The sequence below is a fragment of the Lygodium microphyllum genome, chromosome 1 (assembly GCF_053477565.2).
Source record: "Lygodium microphyllum isolate KBCC chromosome 1, Lygodium_microphyllum_v1.1.10, whole genome shotgun sequence".
NCBI lineage: Eukaryota > Viridiplantae > Streptophyta > Polypodiopsida > Schizaeales > Lygodiaceae > Lygodium > Lygodium microphyllum.
The window spans coordinates 191444456-191461850 of record NC_141135.1 but is presented as its reverse complement, the minus strand read 5'-3'; the positions used below and the strand labels follow the sequence as shown (position 1 = coordinate 191461850).

General features: G+C 39.8%; 1 protein-coding gene across 1 annotated transcript; it reads right to left on the bottom strand.

Moving 5' to 3' along the window:
* Nucleotides 1-8785: 8785 nt before the first annotated feature.
* Nucleotides 8786-14718, bottom strand: LOC148042106 (putative cellulose synthase A catalytic subunit 8 [UDP-forming]). Its single transcript, XM_087685567.1, has 13 exons — nt 14180-14718; nt 13815-13978; nt 13536-13626; nt 13291-13450; nt 12911-13177; nt 12366-12711; nt 12123-12260; nt 11892-12017; nt 11585-11797; nt 11211-11481; nt 10909-11105; nt 10250-10600; nt 8786-9733 (listed from the first exon to the last, which is right to left on the bottom strand). The coding sequence occupies exons 1-13, from the start codon at nt 14397-14399 to the stop codon at nt 9149-9151; spliced, it is 3129 nt and encodes a 1042-aa protein (XP_087541693.1). The 5' UTR covers nt 14400-14718; the 3' UTR covers nt 8786-9148.
* Nucleotides 14719-17395: the final 2677 nt, after the last annotated feature.

The window sequence follows — 17395 nt, the reverse complement described above, 5'->3', positions numbered from 1 at the left end:
CATGTTGGTCCAACATATGCTCTTCCTGAATGTCATCAATCCATTCTTTGTAAATAGTGGAGATGGTTGATAACGAACATACCCACATACATCAACGAGTATCCACAACAACATTATCCTTTCTAGCCATGTAAGAGATCTCAAAATCATAACACTAAAGGGTGGCTAGCCTTTCTTAACTAATAGCATTGTGGTGAAGCAAATGGAGATTGACTAGGTTGAATGAAACCCATTTCCAAAATCTCTTTCACCTACCTTTCCACCTCTTCCCTTTCACACTTGGATAACCTATAAGGTGGATTTTTGATAGGCTTTAGTTTCAAGAGCCAAGTCAATTGGATGATCTACTTCATGCTTTGATGGCAAAGAAAAAGGAGGCTAAAAAATATATTTATCCTCTTTCACTAGCTTACAAAGGTAAGGATCCATTTCTTTGGAAGAGCTAGAAGACTATTCTTCATCCACTTTTGACAACAAAAGTGCAAAGATACATAACTTTGCATTGATTTCCTTCCAAATCTTCTTTAGGATAATGAGCTCCATGCTTTTCTTTTCAATTCCATACAATATCACTTATTGTCCCAAGTGATTCACTATATGTATACACTCTATATCACATGCATTCAATGCTTATTTATTAATATCCTTATCTGTGAATTTTTCCTTAATAAAACATAACCCTTTTCTATTCAATCTGTAAGTAACCCCTTTATATGGGACCCTTCTAAATGTTAAAAATGTGTAAATATGATATTTTTAAAATCCATTATGTTGAACTCATGTGATATACATATATATATGACTAACCTCCCCAGGCTTACGGTGCTTTCCACATAAATTTGATATATTTCTTCTCTAGGTCCATGAAAAACTTTCCAAGATGTATAAGCTGGTCACAACCAAGTAATATATCAATTGGACCCATTTTCAAAGCAATGAAATTGATATGAGTGGTATATGTTGAATACAAAACAATAGGAATATGTGGACTAATTTTATGGCTAATCTTATGAGATCCATTAGCTACTTGAATATGCAAGGAAGAGTCTATCTCAAGAGGAAATAATTTCAACCCTTTAAGGAATTTAGAATTCAGAAAAATATGAGTGCTTCCTATATTGACAAGGATATGAGCAAATTTCCCATTGATAAACCCCTTTTAGTCTAATTGTATTGTCTCCCTTAGAGCTAGTCCATGCATCATAAGAGATAGAACATAAACTTGGAGAAGAATAATCAGTCCGAAAATCATATATGTCCTAACCACCAAATGGGAATCCATCCATAGGATCATAATACTCATCATTGCTATCCGCATCATTCCCATCCACTACTTCACAATTGGTCTCGTCCTCATTTTGCATGGTAATAGCATGTGGCTCTTCTTCTGAATCATCCTCAATGATTATACCAACTCTTGCATTCTTTGCCATACACTTGGATTTGATAATAGCATGTGGCTCCATTTGAAATTCCATCTACATACATTGACAATCGAGAAATTTGTTGGAATACTCTCTAACAGATTGGCCCCTTTGTTGTAAAGAGTACCAATTCCTTTCTAACTTGTCCTTCTCCAATGATGACAACGCATCCCATTTCAAAAATACTTGCCCTATCTTTGTCATATACCGTCACCACATATGAGCATACCCCTCCAAATGAAGAGTTTCAAAAATACTTGCCCTATCTTTGTCATATACCGCCACCATGCCTTTGCTTCTTCACCCCGTAAATAAAGAGTAAAGTACATATCTAACTTATCAAACCACTCTTCAAGCTCCATAGGTGATGGATTATGTCCTTTGAAGTTGGGGATGTTAATCTTCTCTTTATATTTCTTGTCATAATGAGGGGGTTGATCATGTTAGAAGATGGGCATAGAAACCCACTGTAAGCAAGGGAGTATAAGGGCAGATGAGTGTAAATAGCCCTAGGGGCAGGGGAAACCCTAACCCTAGCTGGCAAAGGGCTATATAAACAGCCTATGGGTCACTATCAAAGGGTGAGAGAGTGTACCCAAGTTGTACTCTAAGCAACTTAGTAAGCAAGATTTCATTCTTGTACTTTGAGCTCTCTTCTCCCTCTTGTGCATACATTCTACTGCTGCAAACTCTGATTCTCAACATGGTATCAGAGCCATCTCTGATCTCCTCAGCTTCCCTCAGCATCAATTATCACTAAGTGCACATGAGCTATCATTTTCTTCATCCTATCCTTCTTTCCTCCATAGCTGCCTGCAACATACCTCCATTGGAGGACTTGGGGAGGACAAAGGAGGCCATATCTCCCTCTGCTTTCTTCTGAGGAACTCTTCCTCATCTCAGGGTGCAGCTGCCTATTACCCTGGACCGTGAAATAAGGCGCGCAGAAGGACAGCATTGCGTGGATTTCAAAAACGGCGCAGTTCTGGGCAGGCGACTACCTCGTGCTGAAACGCGGGCAGCAGGCAACACAATCTCAGCCACCACCATAGGGCTTTGATAGCCCCCTAAGTGGGCTATCCTCAGCTAAGAGGGCTCTAAGAAATTCAACCTCTGCTGGCTGCTACAAGCCAAACCTTAACTGTGTTTTTTTGGGCAGCCATAGCCAACAAGCTCCAAGCTTGACATTTTGTCATTTTTACACTCTGAGCTTCATTAACAGTGATTCTAATCACTTAAGCAGAGTCTCTGAAGCCTATTCTAGAGTCTAAAGCTCTTGGGCATGCTCAATGGACATCACCAAGCATCGGGAAGCCGACTTCCAACCGGGTTCCATTCAAGCACTTCACTAAGCTTGACAATATTGTTTTTTTTTAACACTAATCATAAATCACCAGGTTAATTGCTTGCTGGGCATTCATTAAAACCCAGTGAGTTTTTTATTCCTCTTCATATATTGTTGTAAGGCTATGTGTAAAATTAACACATAGACCATCATGCACAAGAAGTGTATTGCATACCGTGAGTGACTTTGTCTCAAGTACATTGGTCAGTGAAATCAATAGCATGAGTGTCATCATACTCTCCTCGGAATCATCAGCAACAAGCATTGAGATCATAGACAAACCGTGTCCAACACAAGCTTCATCCACTAAGCCGTACCACAAGGAGGAGCCTGAAGTCCAGTCTAGGTTTACTTCATTAAAACCTAAAAAGACTATTAAACCACGGAAGAAGCTTGCACATAAGAAAGGACCACCAAAGTCATACTTTGAAATATTACACTTATATGATTTTCAGCCTTTCTCTTCATTGCAACTTTGACTTCACTTTGTCTAATTTGCTTCCTCATTCAGTGAAAAGTTTGTAAGGGACTAGACACTGCCCTTGTCCTAACAAGTGGTAAGATCTTCCCAATGACCACAACATATGCTGATGTCCGTCCTCAAATTCGAAAGTTTGATGGTAAGGATTTCCATCCATGGCAAGTACTCATAAAATACAAAATGATGGAGAGAGGGTATTGGCCTCTTATTCAAGGCAGTAGAGTTGTAAACTCTGCAAATATGATTGATATAGAGGATGACCAACGTGCTCAAGCAATCATAATGCTACACTTAGATGAATCCCTGATTCATCATGTTGATCAGCTAAACACTGCTAAAGAAAAATGGGATGAGCTTGAAAAGCTCTATGGAGCCACTAGCAAAAATACTAAAATCTTCCTTAAAATTGAATTCTTTAGCTTGGAATATCGTTCAGGAGAAGATTTGGGAAAATTCATTTCTCATATGAAGGGACTTATGGCACAGCTTGCTTCTGTACAAGCTCCAATACTTGAAGAAGATGCTATTGCTATTCTCCTAAAAGCTGTAAAACAGGTGTTTCCTACTCTTGTAACCACTCTCACCAACATTCCAGATCCTACTTTGGCAAGTACCATTCAATCCTATTTGGATGAAGAAAAGAGGAACCACAAAGAAAGCAGCAACAGTCAGGCAACTTCAAATTCTCGTGAACAAGTATTGGTTCATACAGTTCTCACTAAATGTTCTTTCTGTAAGAAAAAAGGACATCTTGTAAACAACTGCTGGAAGAAGTATCCCGAGAAGATGAAATGTAACAAATGCAAGAAGACAGGGCATATCACTAGTAAATGCCCCAACACTCCTGAAATACCCAAAGAATTGGTGGCCAACTATGTCTCCAATTCATCTAAAGATCGATTGTTTTGACTATTTAAATCATCTACCTAAAACAACCTTGTAAGCCTGATTTATAAAGGCATCCCAAAAAGGGGGGGAATCTCTTACGTGTCTTGTAATCCAATGCCACCCTGGCATTGAGGGGGGGTGTTAGAAGATGGGCATAGAAACCCACTGTAAGCAAGGGAGTATAAGGGCAGATGAGTGTGAATAGCCCTAGGGGCAAGGGAAATCCTAACCCTAGCTGGCAAAGGGCTATATAAACAGCCTATGGGTCACTATCAAAGGGTGAGAGAGTGTACCCAAGTTGTACTCTAAGCAACTTAGTAAGCAAGATTTCATTCTTGTACTTTGAGCTCTCTTCTCCCTCTTGTGCACACATTCTACTGCTGCAAACTCTGATTCTCAACAGATCATGTCCCACATTTGGTGTATTGTTAAACAATCTTGCATGATGTGGCCTATTCATATCATTACTCCATGATCCTTGAGCATGAGGTGGTTTTTCCAATTATTGATTAACTCCAACATAAGGTTGTGGCTATCCAAAATGAATGTGTGGCATACGTGGCTAATCTTCATAATGATTAAATGCATTTCCTTGAGCATGGGGTGGCCCATATAGATGTACATTAGCATGTGGTAGCTGCTATCCATAAGATCTCACTCCATTTCCATGATCATTGCCAGGACGGTATTCCTATCCAAACATGCATTGCTATCCATTAGAATGTCCATGAGATAACCTTCTTTCTTCATGTGGATATTGATGATTAGAGTCGACTCTTCTAGGGGTATTTGACTGCTGAACATAAAAAGATTTATAAAAGATGTCACACCAATGAAAGTTCTCATCTTGCATTTGACTTCCACGAAGTCCTTTATGCTAATCATTAGATCCAGAATTAATGAGACATTTTTTCTTATACTTTGACTGATATGGCTAGCTGAATTCCTTGTTGACTTTGGAGGGCTCTCCAACCTCAAAATTGACTCCCATTTTCTGGGCATTAGTCTTTGGGGCTAGATTTTCTTGAATAGGAGAATCTTGAACATTGGGGCTAGCTAACTTCGAATCTAGCTAGATTCAAATTGAACTCCAAGAAACTCATCTCACTTGGAATCAAGGTTCATGGTGTGATAGAGAAGGCTATCCTTGAGACCCTTGATATCACTAGATATTTGTTGATAACTATTTGAATTGAATGAAGCACGGTTGGCATTTGTCCCATGAGCATGGTTCACCTCTTGCACCATTTGAGCACCAACCTCTTGTACCCTTTGATCATTTGTAGCACTCAACTCTCCTTCAAGATATTGGTTTAGTGCCTCATATGTAGGGTTACGATGTTGCTTATAATTCATCATCTCCTCTTGAATTGTTTCCTAAATAGGATCTTTCTTCCTATTTTTAGCCATGGCACCTATGTTGTTTAAGTAACTACCAGACACAAAATGAGTAATAGCTTTTGATTGCAAGGTCCAAACATAGAATTTTGTCTTAAATCCTTGGTAATAAAGTCCTTGATACCAATGTAAAAGGGGCCTACAATAATAATTAAAATTACACTAACCGTTAATGTGAAGAAAATATGAAACTACACAAGAAATTCCAGACATGGCCATGCCATGGAGAAGTTCTTCCATTATTTCATGACACAATGGAGCCACGGTAACTGTAGGAAAACACGAGATAACAACAAATGCTAAACTAGAGCTAAGCTGAAAATTTTTAGTGGATTGTCCAATTAGCAAAAAGTGTTTACAATACTATCCAAGCTCCTTTTGTACTCCTCCAAGAACATTCTAAGCCTCTCTCTTACTAAGTACAAGTATCTCCCTTTCTAATTAATAATAGTCCTCCTTAGTAAGAAAATTTCCTTCGTTAAATATTATCAACTTCTACTTTGAGAAAGTTTATCTAACCATGCTATAAACATCATTTATCCTTGTACTGTTTTCTTTGTCTTAATATAAGGGCACCTAGTTATTGCTTGAAGACAAAGGATTCCCTTTTGTTGTGTAGATTCACAACCTATTGCTCTTTGGGTGCGATGATGTTTGGTTCTCCAATTTTTAAAATCTTTCTACGATATCTATGACCAAGCTTTGTCCCATGATCATTTTGATGGAGTCGTCTTCTCTCTCTCTTTCTCAATCTCTTTCTCCTATCTCTCTCTACACTAAGCTCTATCTTTCTCTACCTCTTTCTCTGTCTCTACTTCTACCTGTGTGTGTGTGTGTGTGTGTGTGTGTGTGTGTGTGTGTGTGTGTGTGTGTGTGTGTGTGTGTGTGTGTGTGTGTGTGTGTGTGTGTGTGTGTGTGTGTGTGTGTGTGTGTGTGTGTGTGTGTGTGTGTGTGTGTGTGTGTGTGTGTGTGTGTGTGTGTGTGTGTGTGTGTGTGTGTGTGTGTGTGTGTGTGTGTGTGTGTGTGTGTGTGTGTGTGTACAATGCCTTGGGCGAATAATCCATCAATCCCAGAGAGATCCCAAAGCCTTCATCTTTAAGGCTTTTTATAGCCTTAGTAGGGGGTCTCTATCTCTCGTTAACGTCGAATACTCTCGTTGTTATTGTCACTCTCATGGCTTGGCTCATCTTTTAACTCATAGAGCAAGGTTGAAGTTTATCTATATTGAGCTAGGGGATCGAGTGGTGGATACGAGTGCAACTATCTGATGGCACTTCGCATCATAGTAGGAGGCAATATGTGGATGATGGGAGGGAATAACCAAATGGGCAGTTAAGTTTTCTTTAACTTTAAAAAGTTTAACATTAAAAATATTAAGTTAATATCCCCCCTTAAGCCCCAGTTCATGCGAGGTGAGGGAAGGATACTACACCCCCATTAGAGGTTAAATGATTCCCCCTATTGTTACCGTATATAGGATCCTGTTTAAAAACTGAAGCAAACTTTAAGACAAAAAGTTAGATGAATGCATTTGTAGCTAAGGGAGCTTCTTTTTGAGGAGTTGATGTATCTAAGAAAGGCTAGGCTAATTTTCGTGTGGAATACAATGAGTGTTGTTCACTGATTGTTATTAGAAAGAAAAAGTATAACCAAATCCACTTGTGTATGGATTTTAAGAAGCTAAACAAACAGGTAGTCAATGACTACTATCCTTTACGCTTTATCAACCAAATTTTATAGTAGCTACGGTATGGTGAGAAATGTATTCTTTCATGGATTATTTTGCAAGCTATAGCCAAATGGCCATAACTAAAGAAGGTAAGCTCAAAACTACATTCATTACAATCTTTTTACATAACATGCCATTGTTTTGGTTTATGTAATGCTCCTGGATCTTAGCAAAGGATGGTTGATAGGATGTTTTCCAATCTCTCCTGGAGCAACTTAAGGTCAACCACGACCCATGATAGACAACTTATTGTCTTGCGCAAGTGCTTTGAGGGTTGTCATGAGTATTGCATATAGTACTAAATCCTTGAAAGTGTGTACTATGGAATGTACTTATGGGTTATTATTGGGTCATATTGCAAGTATAGTTAGAATTTTTTATCCACCTAGAAAAGGAAGTTGTTGTAGCAATGTGCCCACCCACCAATTCTAAGGAGATCTCATCCATGCATTATTATCGTAGGTTCAATAATACATTAGTTTAGCCTTCATTACCTTAAATGAATCTCTTATCACACAATGTTTTTTTTTAAGTGGATTAAACCATACAAGGGGGCATTTGAGGATGTCAAGATGGAATTATCTAAAATGCTAGCATTAAAGGCACCAAAAAGGGGTGAAGCTTCTATGCCTTTATAGCTATAACGATGCATAGCATCAATTGTGCTATCTATCCTAGATCTGAGAAGCATAGTTATATCATCTAATTACTTTTGGAAGTTAAAAGTTAAGTGTCTCAAAGCTTCATTATATTTAGTTAGAGAAAGTCTGTTTGGCCATGGTATTTACCACCAAGAAGTTCAAGCATTTGAAAGGATGGTATTTTTCACGAAGGTCGAGGGTTACATCTGTTGTTGAATAAGCTTGGCCAAGCTGTTAATATCTTTGAAGGAGCTTGATTATGAGATTTGGAGCAAGTCACCAAAGTTGCAAGGAATTGTTGAATGCTCAGTAGATTTTGGTGAGCCTAAGAAAGAGTGGGGTGATATCAATGATTGTGAGGAATTATGTAAGTTTGATATACAAGGTGCTTTACTTGTGTATACTCTTCACTCTTTTTTCTATTATGATACTAGCATTTCCCAAGGAAGTGAAGGTGTCATGGTAATTTCCCGGTCCTCATGCCAACATGTTTATAATTGCACATAGGTATACACACATTCTCTCTTTCTCTCTATGTTTGTTTTGAATAGGTACAAACTCTTCTTTCTGTATTTCATCTAAGTCTTCTTTTACTTTGTTGATATGTCATTTTCACTTTTCAACTTGTCTGTTGCACATTTTGATGAAGATATGGGTATATAAATGATTCATGACATACTTACTAGCATGATATTGCACAAAGTAAGAAATCATTTGAGGACATGCATATTTAAATGAATTGAAGATTTTGATACAAAACAATTATGAGATTATGAGTATTTAATGTGTGTGTATCAAGCCAATTATGAGATGATGAGTATTTAAATGTGTGTATATCAAGCTTTACTAATATAAAATTCTTGATGGTAAATTCAATCCTTGAGAATAAAACACATAGTAACCATTAATTACAAAATCCTCGGCATAATAACTTGAGTAAAAGCTTCACCCAAAGAATCATATATCATGAACCGAGCTTGCCGGTCAATGATCACTCTTTCCAACGTACAAGTGAAGTGGGTACATGGCTTATAGCAAATGCCTTCTCTTTAGGATATGTATGAGCAAAATCCCTCCAACTCTTAACAATTGCCTTGGTTAATGAATGGTAGGTAATCATGAAACAATCAATCTTCTCGTTGGGCAAAGGAATGGCAATTCGGGTGCTCTGGTTTCCTTATCCTTCTTTCAATAGGCAAAACTATTGGATGTGTCAGGCTCTCGGGAAATTGGAGGGGCCTTCTAGCAGTTGATCCCACAGAGCTTGGTGTCAGGGCCAGTGACCCTGACAAGGAAGGGGTCTATCCTAACCCACAGCAAGGAGAAGATGGAAGCAAGCAGAACAGACCAGACTACCACAATTGTGGGGGTCCTGTTTTGTCTACCCATAAGCCCTTTGAGGAAAGGATACAGATGCACAATCACCCAGAATGCAAAGAAGAGCTTCCCGAACAGAGGACCCCATGAAGAGTAGCCATTGTTGAGGGCATCTGAGATTCCTGCCACGACCCCAACTAGGTTGATTACCAGCAAGGTTGTGGGGGGAACCAGGAGAGATGTCCATTTGAATAAGTACAGCTCCCCGAACTCGACTGTCTCGTCGGAACCTTTGGCGGTGACAGTGAAGTTGGTGTCTATGCCTGCTAGCACCTTCAAGAAACCCTGGATGACTGCGAACAGATGTGCTGACACTCCTCCGATCACCCAGAACTGTTCGTTCCTCCACCATTCCTCTATACCCACCCCACTCCACCGCATCTCCATAATGCCGGTTGCGAATATGGACAGGAAGAGGCCTATAAACCACAGGCTGGCAAAGGTACTGATCTGAAATTTTGAAAAAGAAACGAAGAAACTTGAGTCAACCATCAGTATAGCATGCAGAAGACATCACCATGATCATTATTGTCTAATATTGTGCCTTGATGTATCATGGTAATTCTGGTCATTAGTGAAACCGTTAGTACAGCATGCAGAAGGTATCAACTTTGCTAGTGGCCCTTTGATGTCAATTATGTATACCTCTCCCTTTATAAATTTTGTGGGCATTGATGAAACGATCAGAATGGCATGTAGAAGGTATCATCTTTGCTACATGTTCATGTCAACTATTTTCATCTCTTCCTTTATTATCATCATTTAGATGTCTATGCAGCAAGTTCGTTCCTTCATGAACCATCTATTTAGCAATTTAGTGCTTCCTTAGTGGTGGATATATATATATGTGTGTGTGTGTGCTCTATATATGTAGTACTGCTCTTTGTAGCCCGTTAAGTGCTTAAGATGTGGCCCGTGGGTGTTGAGTAAAACCAGGAGGTGCAAGAAGAGAGAAATGTCATATACCGTAGGAATGATGAATTTCCCGGTGAGTAAGCATATAGCAGGCAGAGTGCAGTACACCAATAACGGGAGCGAGGTGAAAGGGTATACAATGGTGTTTATATAGGCAACCCTTTCCAGTAATTTTAATTTGCCATTGTAGCCATACCAAAGTGGACAGTGCCTGCTGAGAAAGATTTCCACCGAGCCCAAAGCCCATCGCAACACCTGATTCAAACGGTCTGAAAGATTGATGGGCGCAGTTCCTTTGAAGGCAGGACGGGAGGGCATGCAATAAATAGATCTCCACCCTCGAGCATGCATTTTGAATCCAGTGAGGATGTCTTCTGTCACTGACCCATAAATCCACCCAATCTGAACAACATGGATGTATAAAATTTAGGGAATTCTTTTCCATCATCATAATCATGGAAGGGTCTAAACAGATTATAACTTATGGGGAACTTATGAATCAGGAGATGAGGCTTTTAATGAATAGAAAAATGATGACTTCAGATGTACTAACGGCCTGTCACCAATACAAAATGGAACCTTAACTATGACCTCAGCCAGGAGTTGAGTTTGGATTTCAATTTGGTGGGTGCCTTGAAGTATATGCAATACCAGCAACAATGAATGGAGTTGTGGATTGTCGAGAGTGCAGACACAGCATGTTGATTTACCTCTTGCCCCCATTCTGTCTTATCTTCGTACCCGCAGCTGATCACATGGATGGCTTCTTTCAACAGATCAGCAGGACTGGATGAATGAGGAACTCCTCCATCTTCGAGCAGAATAGACCCCAAGAACACCATAGATTGCCCAAACCGTTTTTCAAAATTTTGTTTGGACATGAGAAGGGCTTTGTCATCATCAAAACCTGAATGGACCAGCTTTAGTTAATTAGCACCTTTAAACTCTCTTCCCTAGCTGTAATCAGGCATCTGCACGCAACTTAAGAATCTGAACGACTCTTTGTACTTACCTTCGACGCCTTCTTCAATGTCTTCCAAATTAGAGGCATTGGAGCTGCTCTTTGCAAGGGGTTTTTTCTTCTTGTCTTCCTTTTTGCGCTTTTGTGGCTTTGGTTTTCTATGGCGAGGACCGCAGCAGAAACCGGACAAGCAGTCGCAAGCCATGCTCGTTTTCTTGGGCTTGATTGATGGCTCATACCCATACAAAGCTTGTCTTCTGAAGACACATCCTGTGCCCACATATACAGGGCCCTGGACCCCATCTAGGCCTTTCATATTTATCTGGAAATCAAATGAAAGATCAGAAGCTACATAAATACCTCCTAAAGGAAGATAGCAGTTTTGGAAGAAAGGTAGCATTGTTACCACAGGAGCATCTACTTACATCAAAAAACACAGTGTTGCGGTTGGCATACCGATCATGTTTGTCAATGCCGTCAAACCTTTGAGGGAACTGAACATAGCACACTTTGCGACCCACTATTGGATCCATCAAGAAGCACATTGCTTCTCTCAAGGCCTTGCTATTGTTGATGTAGTGATCACAATCCAAGTTCAGAAAGAAAGGTGCATTCGTCAGAACTGCAGACACTCGTACCTGCACGGACATTGCCAGTCACAATAGTGAAGTTAAGCTTTCTAGCAAGTCACAAAGCACCGTGCCTCACAATAACAAACAGTACAAACATTACCAGAGCATTCATGGCACCAGCCTTCTTGTGATGGTTAAATCCTGGTCTCTTTTCTCTAGATACATACACCAGTCGGGGCAGTTCATTGCCGTCTGTATCTAGGCCTCCACTGTGCCCCAGAAAGACCTGCATGTAGAAGCAAACCAGAAGGTTAGGGTGCTTTTCTCGTGCAAGGTACATCTGCATATCATTTTATGAGAGTGCATATCAGAGCAGCATCCTATCTATCACCTGAATCATGCCAGGGTGATCTTTTGTGTTATTCCCAGGCCATGGAGTGCCATCTTTCATTACCCATCCTGCCTCTGGAACCTTCTGTGCTTTTGCAACCAATGCATTTATGCGCACCTTAAACTCTTCATACTCTCTCTGCAAGGTGAAAGTGATGAGGTCAAGTAACAATTTAACAAGCTCTGCACATAGAAACAGACAAGCTAGTCTTTGAAGTCCAATTGCAGGAAGCAGCATCTGTACCTTCATGGCTCTCCTTTCTTTGACGAAGTTGGGCTGCACCTTGTCTTTTAAGTAATCGATTTTCTGAGCGAAGTATACCTCTGGAGCTCTTGGTTCAATGTTAAAACTCTTGCAGAAAGGCACCCATTTTCTAGCAAATTCTGATGTCTCAGACAAAGCCTCAAATGTGAGCATTGCAGCTCCATCATCAGAGACATAACATGATACCTTGTCCACTGGATAATCAGCAGAGAGAATGGATAGCACAGTGTTGGCAGTCACCAAAGGAGGCTCTTTCAGTGGATCCACTGTACTCACAAAGATATCCACTCCCGCTAATTGAGATGGTTCCCCTTCCTTTTCGTATCTAAAATTAAACGCACCACCCATAATCCACTCAGTTATCTTATAGCAAAGTTTTTGTACCTGATAAAATGTCTCAGTAATTTGGGTTGTTATGTAACTTTGTGGCTCTTAATTGAAGCATGAAGTTTGCACCCTTTGATTTCATATGTCCAAAATATTTATACTAAAGGATTGGAAAACGCAAGAGTACTGAAGAGTACCTCAAGGAGAGCCTGTCCAGATAAGTTTCCCTATCGATAGGAAACCATTTTGGAAATTGATCCAGAATCCAAGAAAAAGCAAACCAAATTTCACAGATAATGGACGTTAACCATAAACCATAGGCATGTGGGACAGGATTCAACACCCGGTATCTGAAAAAGAACCCCAATATCACAAGCCGAAGCACAATGACCATTCGGTAAGGATTGATTCGGCTGGAGGGAAGGCTCTTTTTCCTGGAAAGTGGCTGCCTTGCCTCATCCATCCTGCCATGAAAGGAGAAAATTGACCATAACTCAGCAACAAATCTTATTTCCTTGCATATAATAAGAGACTAGTGGCTATTGATACAGCTGCACGTGTCCAAGTTTGAGAGTACATGGCCGATGATTCTTCGCCTTCAGCTTCATCGTCCTGATCTGCATCACTGGCTTTCCTCCCACCATTTGGTCTCCCTTCTGGCATTGCCATTTGTAGCTTTTCTTGCTTCAGCTTCCAATTCTCAACCCTCTCCTTCCATGCTAAGTCCGACTCAGTTTCTGTATAAATAACAGGATGCAATTCAGCAAGACAAAACTGAATCTGCTTTCTAGACTGGGCCTGGCACCAGTAATGAGCCTGTACCTGTAGGGATGCTCTGGTTCATTGATGAGTAGGGGAACGGATGAACTTTCTTGTTATCAGCCCCTGTCTTTGTTTTAGTGTCACTAGGAACCTGGGAATATGGATCAACAAATCAGGTTTTTGATAACAATATAATGCGATGTAGCAGACCATTATTGTTTCTACTGGTTGTGACAAATGGATATGCATGCTGGCTTTTTAAAAATTTGCTACTCCATTCCCTGTTGCAGGTGTACACCCAGCGCAACAACTTACATTCATCACAGAGCTTGGCATTACCTGTGGATCAAGTGTCCGAGCCATCTGCGGCATGTCATGATCATCACCGCGTCCATAGCTCATTTGGCCATGTAACATTGCATCGGCAATCTCATGCTTTTGGTGTTCACTCATGTTGTAATCATTTTCAGGGTCATCCAGCTCCTCCTCATGATGCTCCCCGGCTGGAATCAAAATTGCCAGGTCCATGAATAATGATCAGACAGACACTCGAGCAAAGTTCAACCATTTACAGATACAAATATGGGCAGTAATGGCAAACTTCTGTAAGAAGTATGTTTACTGAGGCTAGATGGAAACCTCTCTCTCTCTCTCTCTCTCTCTCTCTCTCTCTCTCTCTCTCTCTCTCTCTCTCTCTATACTACCTATGGGGCGATGAACATCACGTGGCTGGTATTTGATTTTGCAGTGAGGGCAAGCTCCAGTGCCGTCTTTGCTCTCATACTCGAAGCAAGCTCGGCAGACGGGGAAGTAGCAATGGTGGCAGGCGACGAACAGCGGCTGGCCGGTGGAGGGAGACAGTCCAATATCGTCACCACAGATCTGGCAGCAGTTGTATTCGGAAGAAGGGGCGAGGCTATCCATGTTGTGATGCCACTCCCTACTCCTCCTCCTCCTCCTCCTTCTTCCTTCTTCTCCTTATCCTCCTTCTTGCTGGTAATATAATGGAGATCAGGCCACGACCATAGACGCTTCTTCTTCTTCTTTCTTCTTCTTCTTCTTCAGGAATTATAACATATAAGCAAGATGATCACCCTGCCATAGCCACGAGGGTGGTGGCTTCCTTTGCAGCTAATATGGCAGCTGCGGCCTTCTCATCATGCACGCTCTTGCGCCTACGTTACAAAAAGGAGGAGGAGGAGGAGGAAGGGGAGGAGGAGGAGGCATTATTATGATTGGGAGCGACCATCAAATCATCATCATGGACTACGAGCCTTGAAGGAACATGCTCCTCGCATCGACATGCAAACACCCCTTGACCTGGACAATCTACTAGCCCTCCCTCCCTCCCTCTCCCTCCTACCGGGCGGGGCCCGCCCCCTGGCCCCCGCTTCCTCAGCGACATGTGAGCCAACCCCTTCCTTCCTTCCCTCCTTTCGTTCGAACCAACATCCCTCTCTCCACTCCCATTAAGGAGGACATACCAACCACCCTCCATTTTCTTCCTTGCATCTTCCTCTTAAAAACATTTGTTACCATTTGACACCAATCCTTTAAAAACATTTGTTACTATTTGACACCAATCCTTCAAAAACATTTGTTACTATTTGACACCAATCCTTCTGAATTAAGCAACCTCGTCAACTTTCATCCTTAATCGAATTTAGACTACTCAGAAAGCTCATTATGTTAAATTATAGCCTTATGCCACAAGAATTGCCATCCTCCGTTTAACTTAAAATATGTTACTATTGCTAATGATTTATACAACATATTAAATTGAATTATTACCAGTAAAGCAATATATATCGAATTTATGTTTTCGTAATTGAATAATCCTTTGACTTCTCTTGTCCCCATTTGTTATGCTCTCACCTTTGGAGAATTTCCCATATATTCCCATGTTTTTGGTGATGCACTGCCGAATGGCTTTATTTTATTGCCTGAAGCACCATTCCAAAGGATTTGTATCTGCAATCCATGTGAGGCTCGAAATAGCTAATTAAAGCTTCCTAACTTAGATTCTCGCAACATATCTTCACCCATTTCTTTGAGATGCAATCGACCGAGGAAAATAGAATATTCCAACTTCTAAAACTTCGTGTTTCTCTAGTCGACCATAGCATAAGATCCAAATCTTTCTAAGCATTTTCTAAAGCCTACTATAGGTTGGCATTAGTATTTGTTGATTCAATGGGTATTTTCTTAATGACGATAGCTATTGATATTTTCTGTTCAAACGGCACCCCTTAGAAAAGCCACATATTGTTGACATGCCTTAATGATTCATAGGTTCATCTAGCTATATTGATAAATATAAACCATTTAACTTATACTTTCATGGGAAGTAATTTGTGTTTTGCAAATTTGTTATCAATCTATGTCACAAGTGCACGTGTCTTTCTCTCTTGCACCTTTCCACATTCAACTCTCTTTTCTTATGACAAAAATGCTTCCTTTTCTACCTTTAGGAAAGGCTATTCAGAATTTACATTGTATTTGTTTGTAACATCATTTCATTCAACAACTTTTTCGCTCTCTAGTCAAAATCTCTCCTTCCATGACTAGACTCCTAACTATTCATAAGATCCCATTTCTCAATGAGATTTGCAATTACATCAGAAAATGTGAGCCTTTTCTCACAATGTACACATTTACATTAACCATCACTTGCACATGTGCATCACAAACACCACCATTTGTAAGTAGCAAAGTAGACAAGTATTTCATACCTAAAGTGCTCTTGCAAAAATGTAGCACTTTACAACCATGAACATTATTCCTCTCAATTGCACCTCCTTTTTGTTGATTTGGTTTGTAAAATGTAAGAGAGTATAGCTTTCAGATATGGCAAACATTTCTAGTAAGTAATAGATATGGAATGTTTAGTTTGATGAAAAAAAATCCATTAATCGAGGTACAAAACAATTTTTCTTGTAGGATTCTTCAATCTATAAATGTACTTCTAAAAAGTTTAATCGCATAGTTTCCATGGATTCACTCCTTTAGTTGATGAATTTCAAACATATCAAGATGCTATCCATGCTTCTCTTGGTCTTAATAGACAAATTAAGCCCCCTTGTTAAGTGGTTACATTAATTCTTGTTCTACGTAGTAGAGCTAGAGCTACACAGATCATGCTATATCATTTTCACCATGACTCCTTCTTTGTAAGATTGCAATATTACCTTTCTTTTCATGGTTGATGAATCCTTACCAAAATATTTCAACATATGGATTGGAAACCTTTATCCTAAAAAAGGTGCATTGCTAATAACAAAGACATAATAAAGCATACTAATGCATGAGTAAGTATGTTTTTCTTGCAATACAACCACAATTCCAACTTATATAGTATATTGTAGGACATGACCCTTAAGATCAATCAAAACACTTAGCCATAGGGTATTCCATATGCACATCATATTAAGATAATCTTTGGTTCTAAAAACAGCAACACAACTAAATGATAAGGGCTAGCCAATGAGAGAAAATGTTGAAAGGTTCATGTACCATGAATACATCTAATACACAAAATCACGATGAGAGCACAAGACAAAAGCTTCAAGTGACATGAAGCATTTTGATAGGTCTAACACCCAAAATATCAATATCAAGCATAAATATAATGTTTCCTTTGAAGCTTAAAAATAGATAGCTTCATGAATGGCAATCCTTTTTTGGTATTGAAAACTACAATTCATAGGAATCAAGGAAATAAAATCACTCTCTTCCCTGGTTTCCTTCCTTCTCTTTCTCATCCTTGTTGCACAAGCTAATCAAAGATTCTCTCATTGGTTCTCTTCTATCTCTTGCCATATCTATTATGTCTTTGCATCATTCTCCTTTGTAACATGATATATCCATGGCTAAAAATGTTATATGCATATAATGAAGGGAACACCACAAAAGGTTTCCTT

Excerpts from the sequence above, each read along its gene's own strand:
- LOC148042106 (XM_087685567.1), bottom strand. The coding sequence starts at position 14,399 with ATGGATAGCCTCGCCCCTTCTTCCGAATACAACTGCTGCCAGATCTGT. Across the intron at positions 12,261-12,365 it reads AAGAAAGGAGAGCCATGAAG|AGAGAGTATGAAGAGTTTAA; the intron begins GTACAGATGCTG and ends TTCACCTTGCAG. Across the intron at positions 11,798-11,891 it reads CTGGTGCCATGAATGCTCTG|GTACGAGTGTCTGCAGTTCT; the intron begins GTAATGTTTGTA and ends ATGTCCGTGCAG.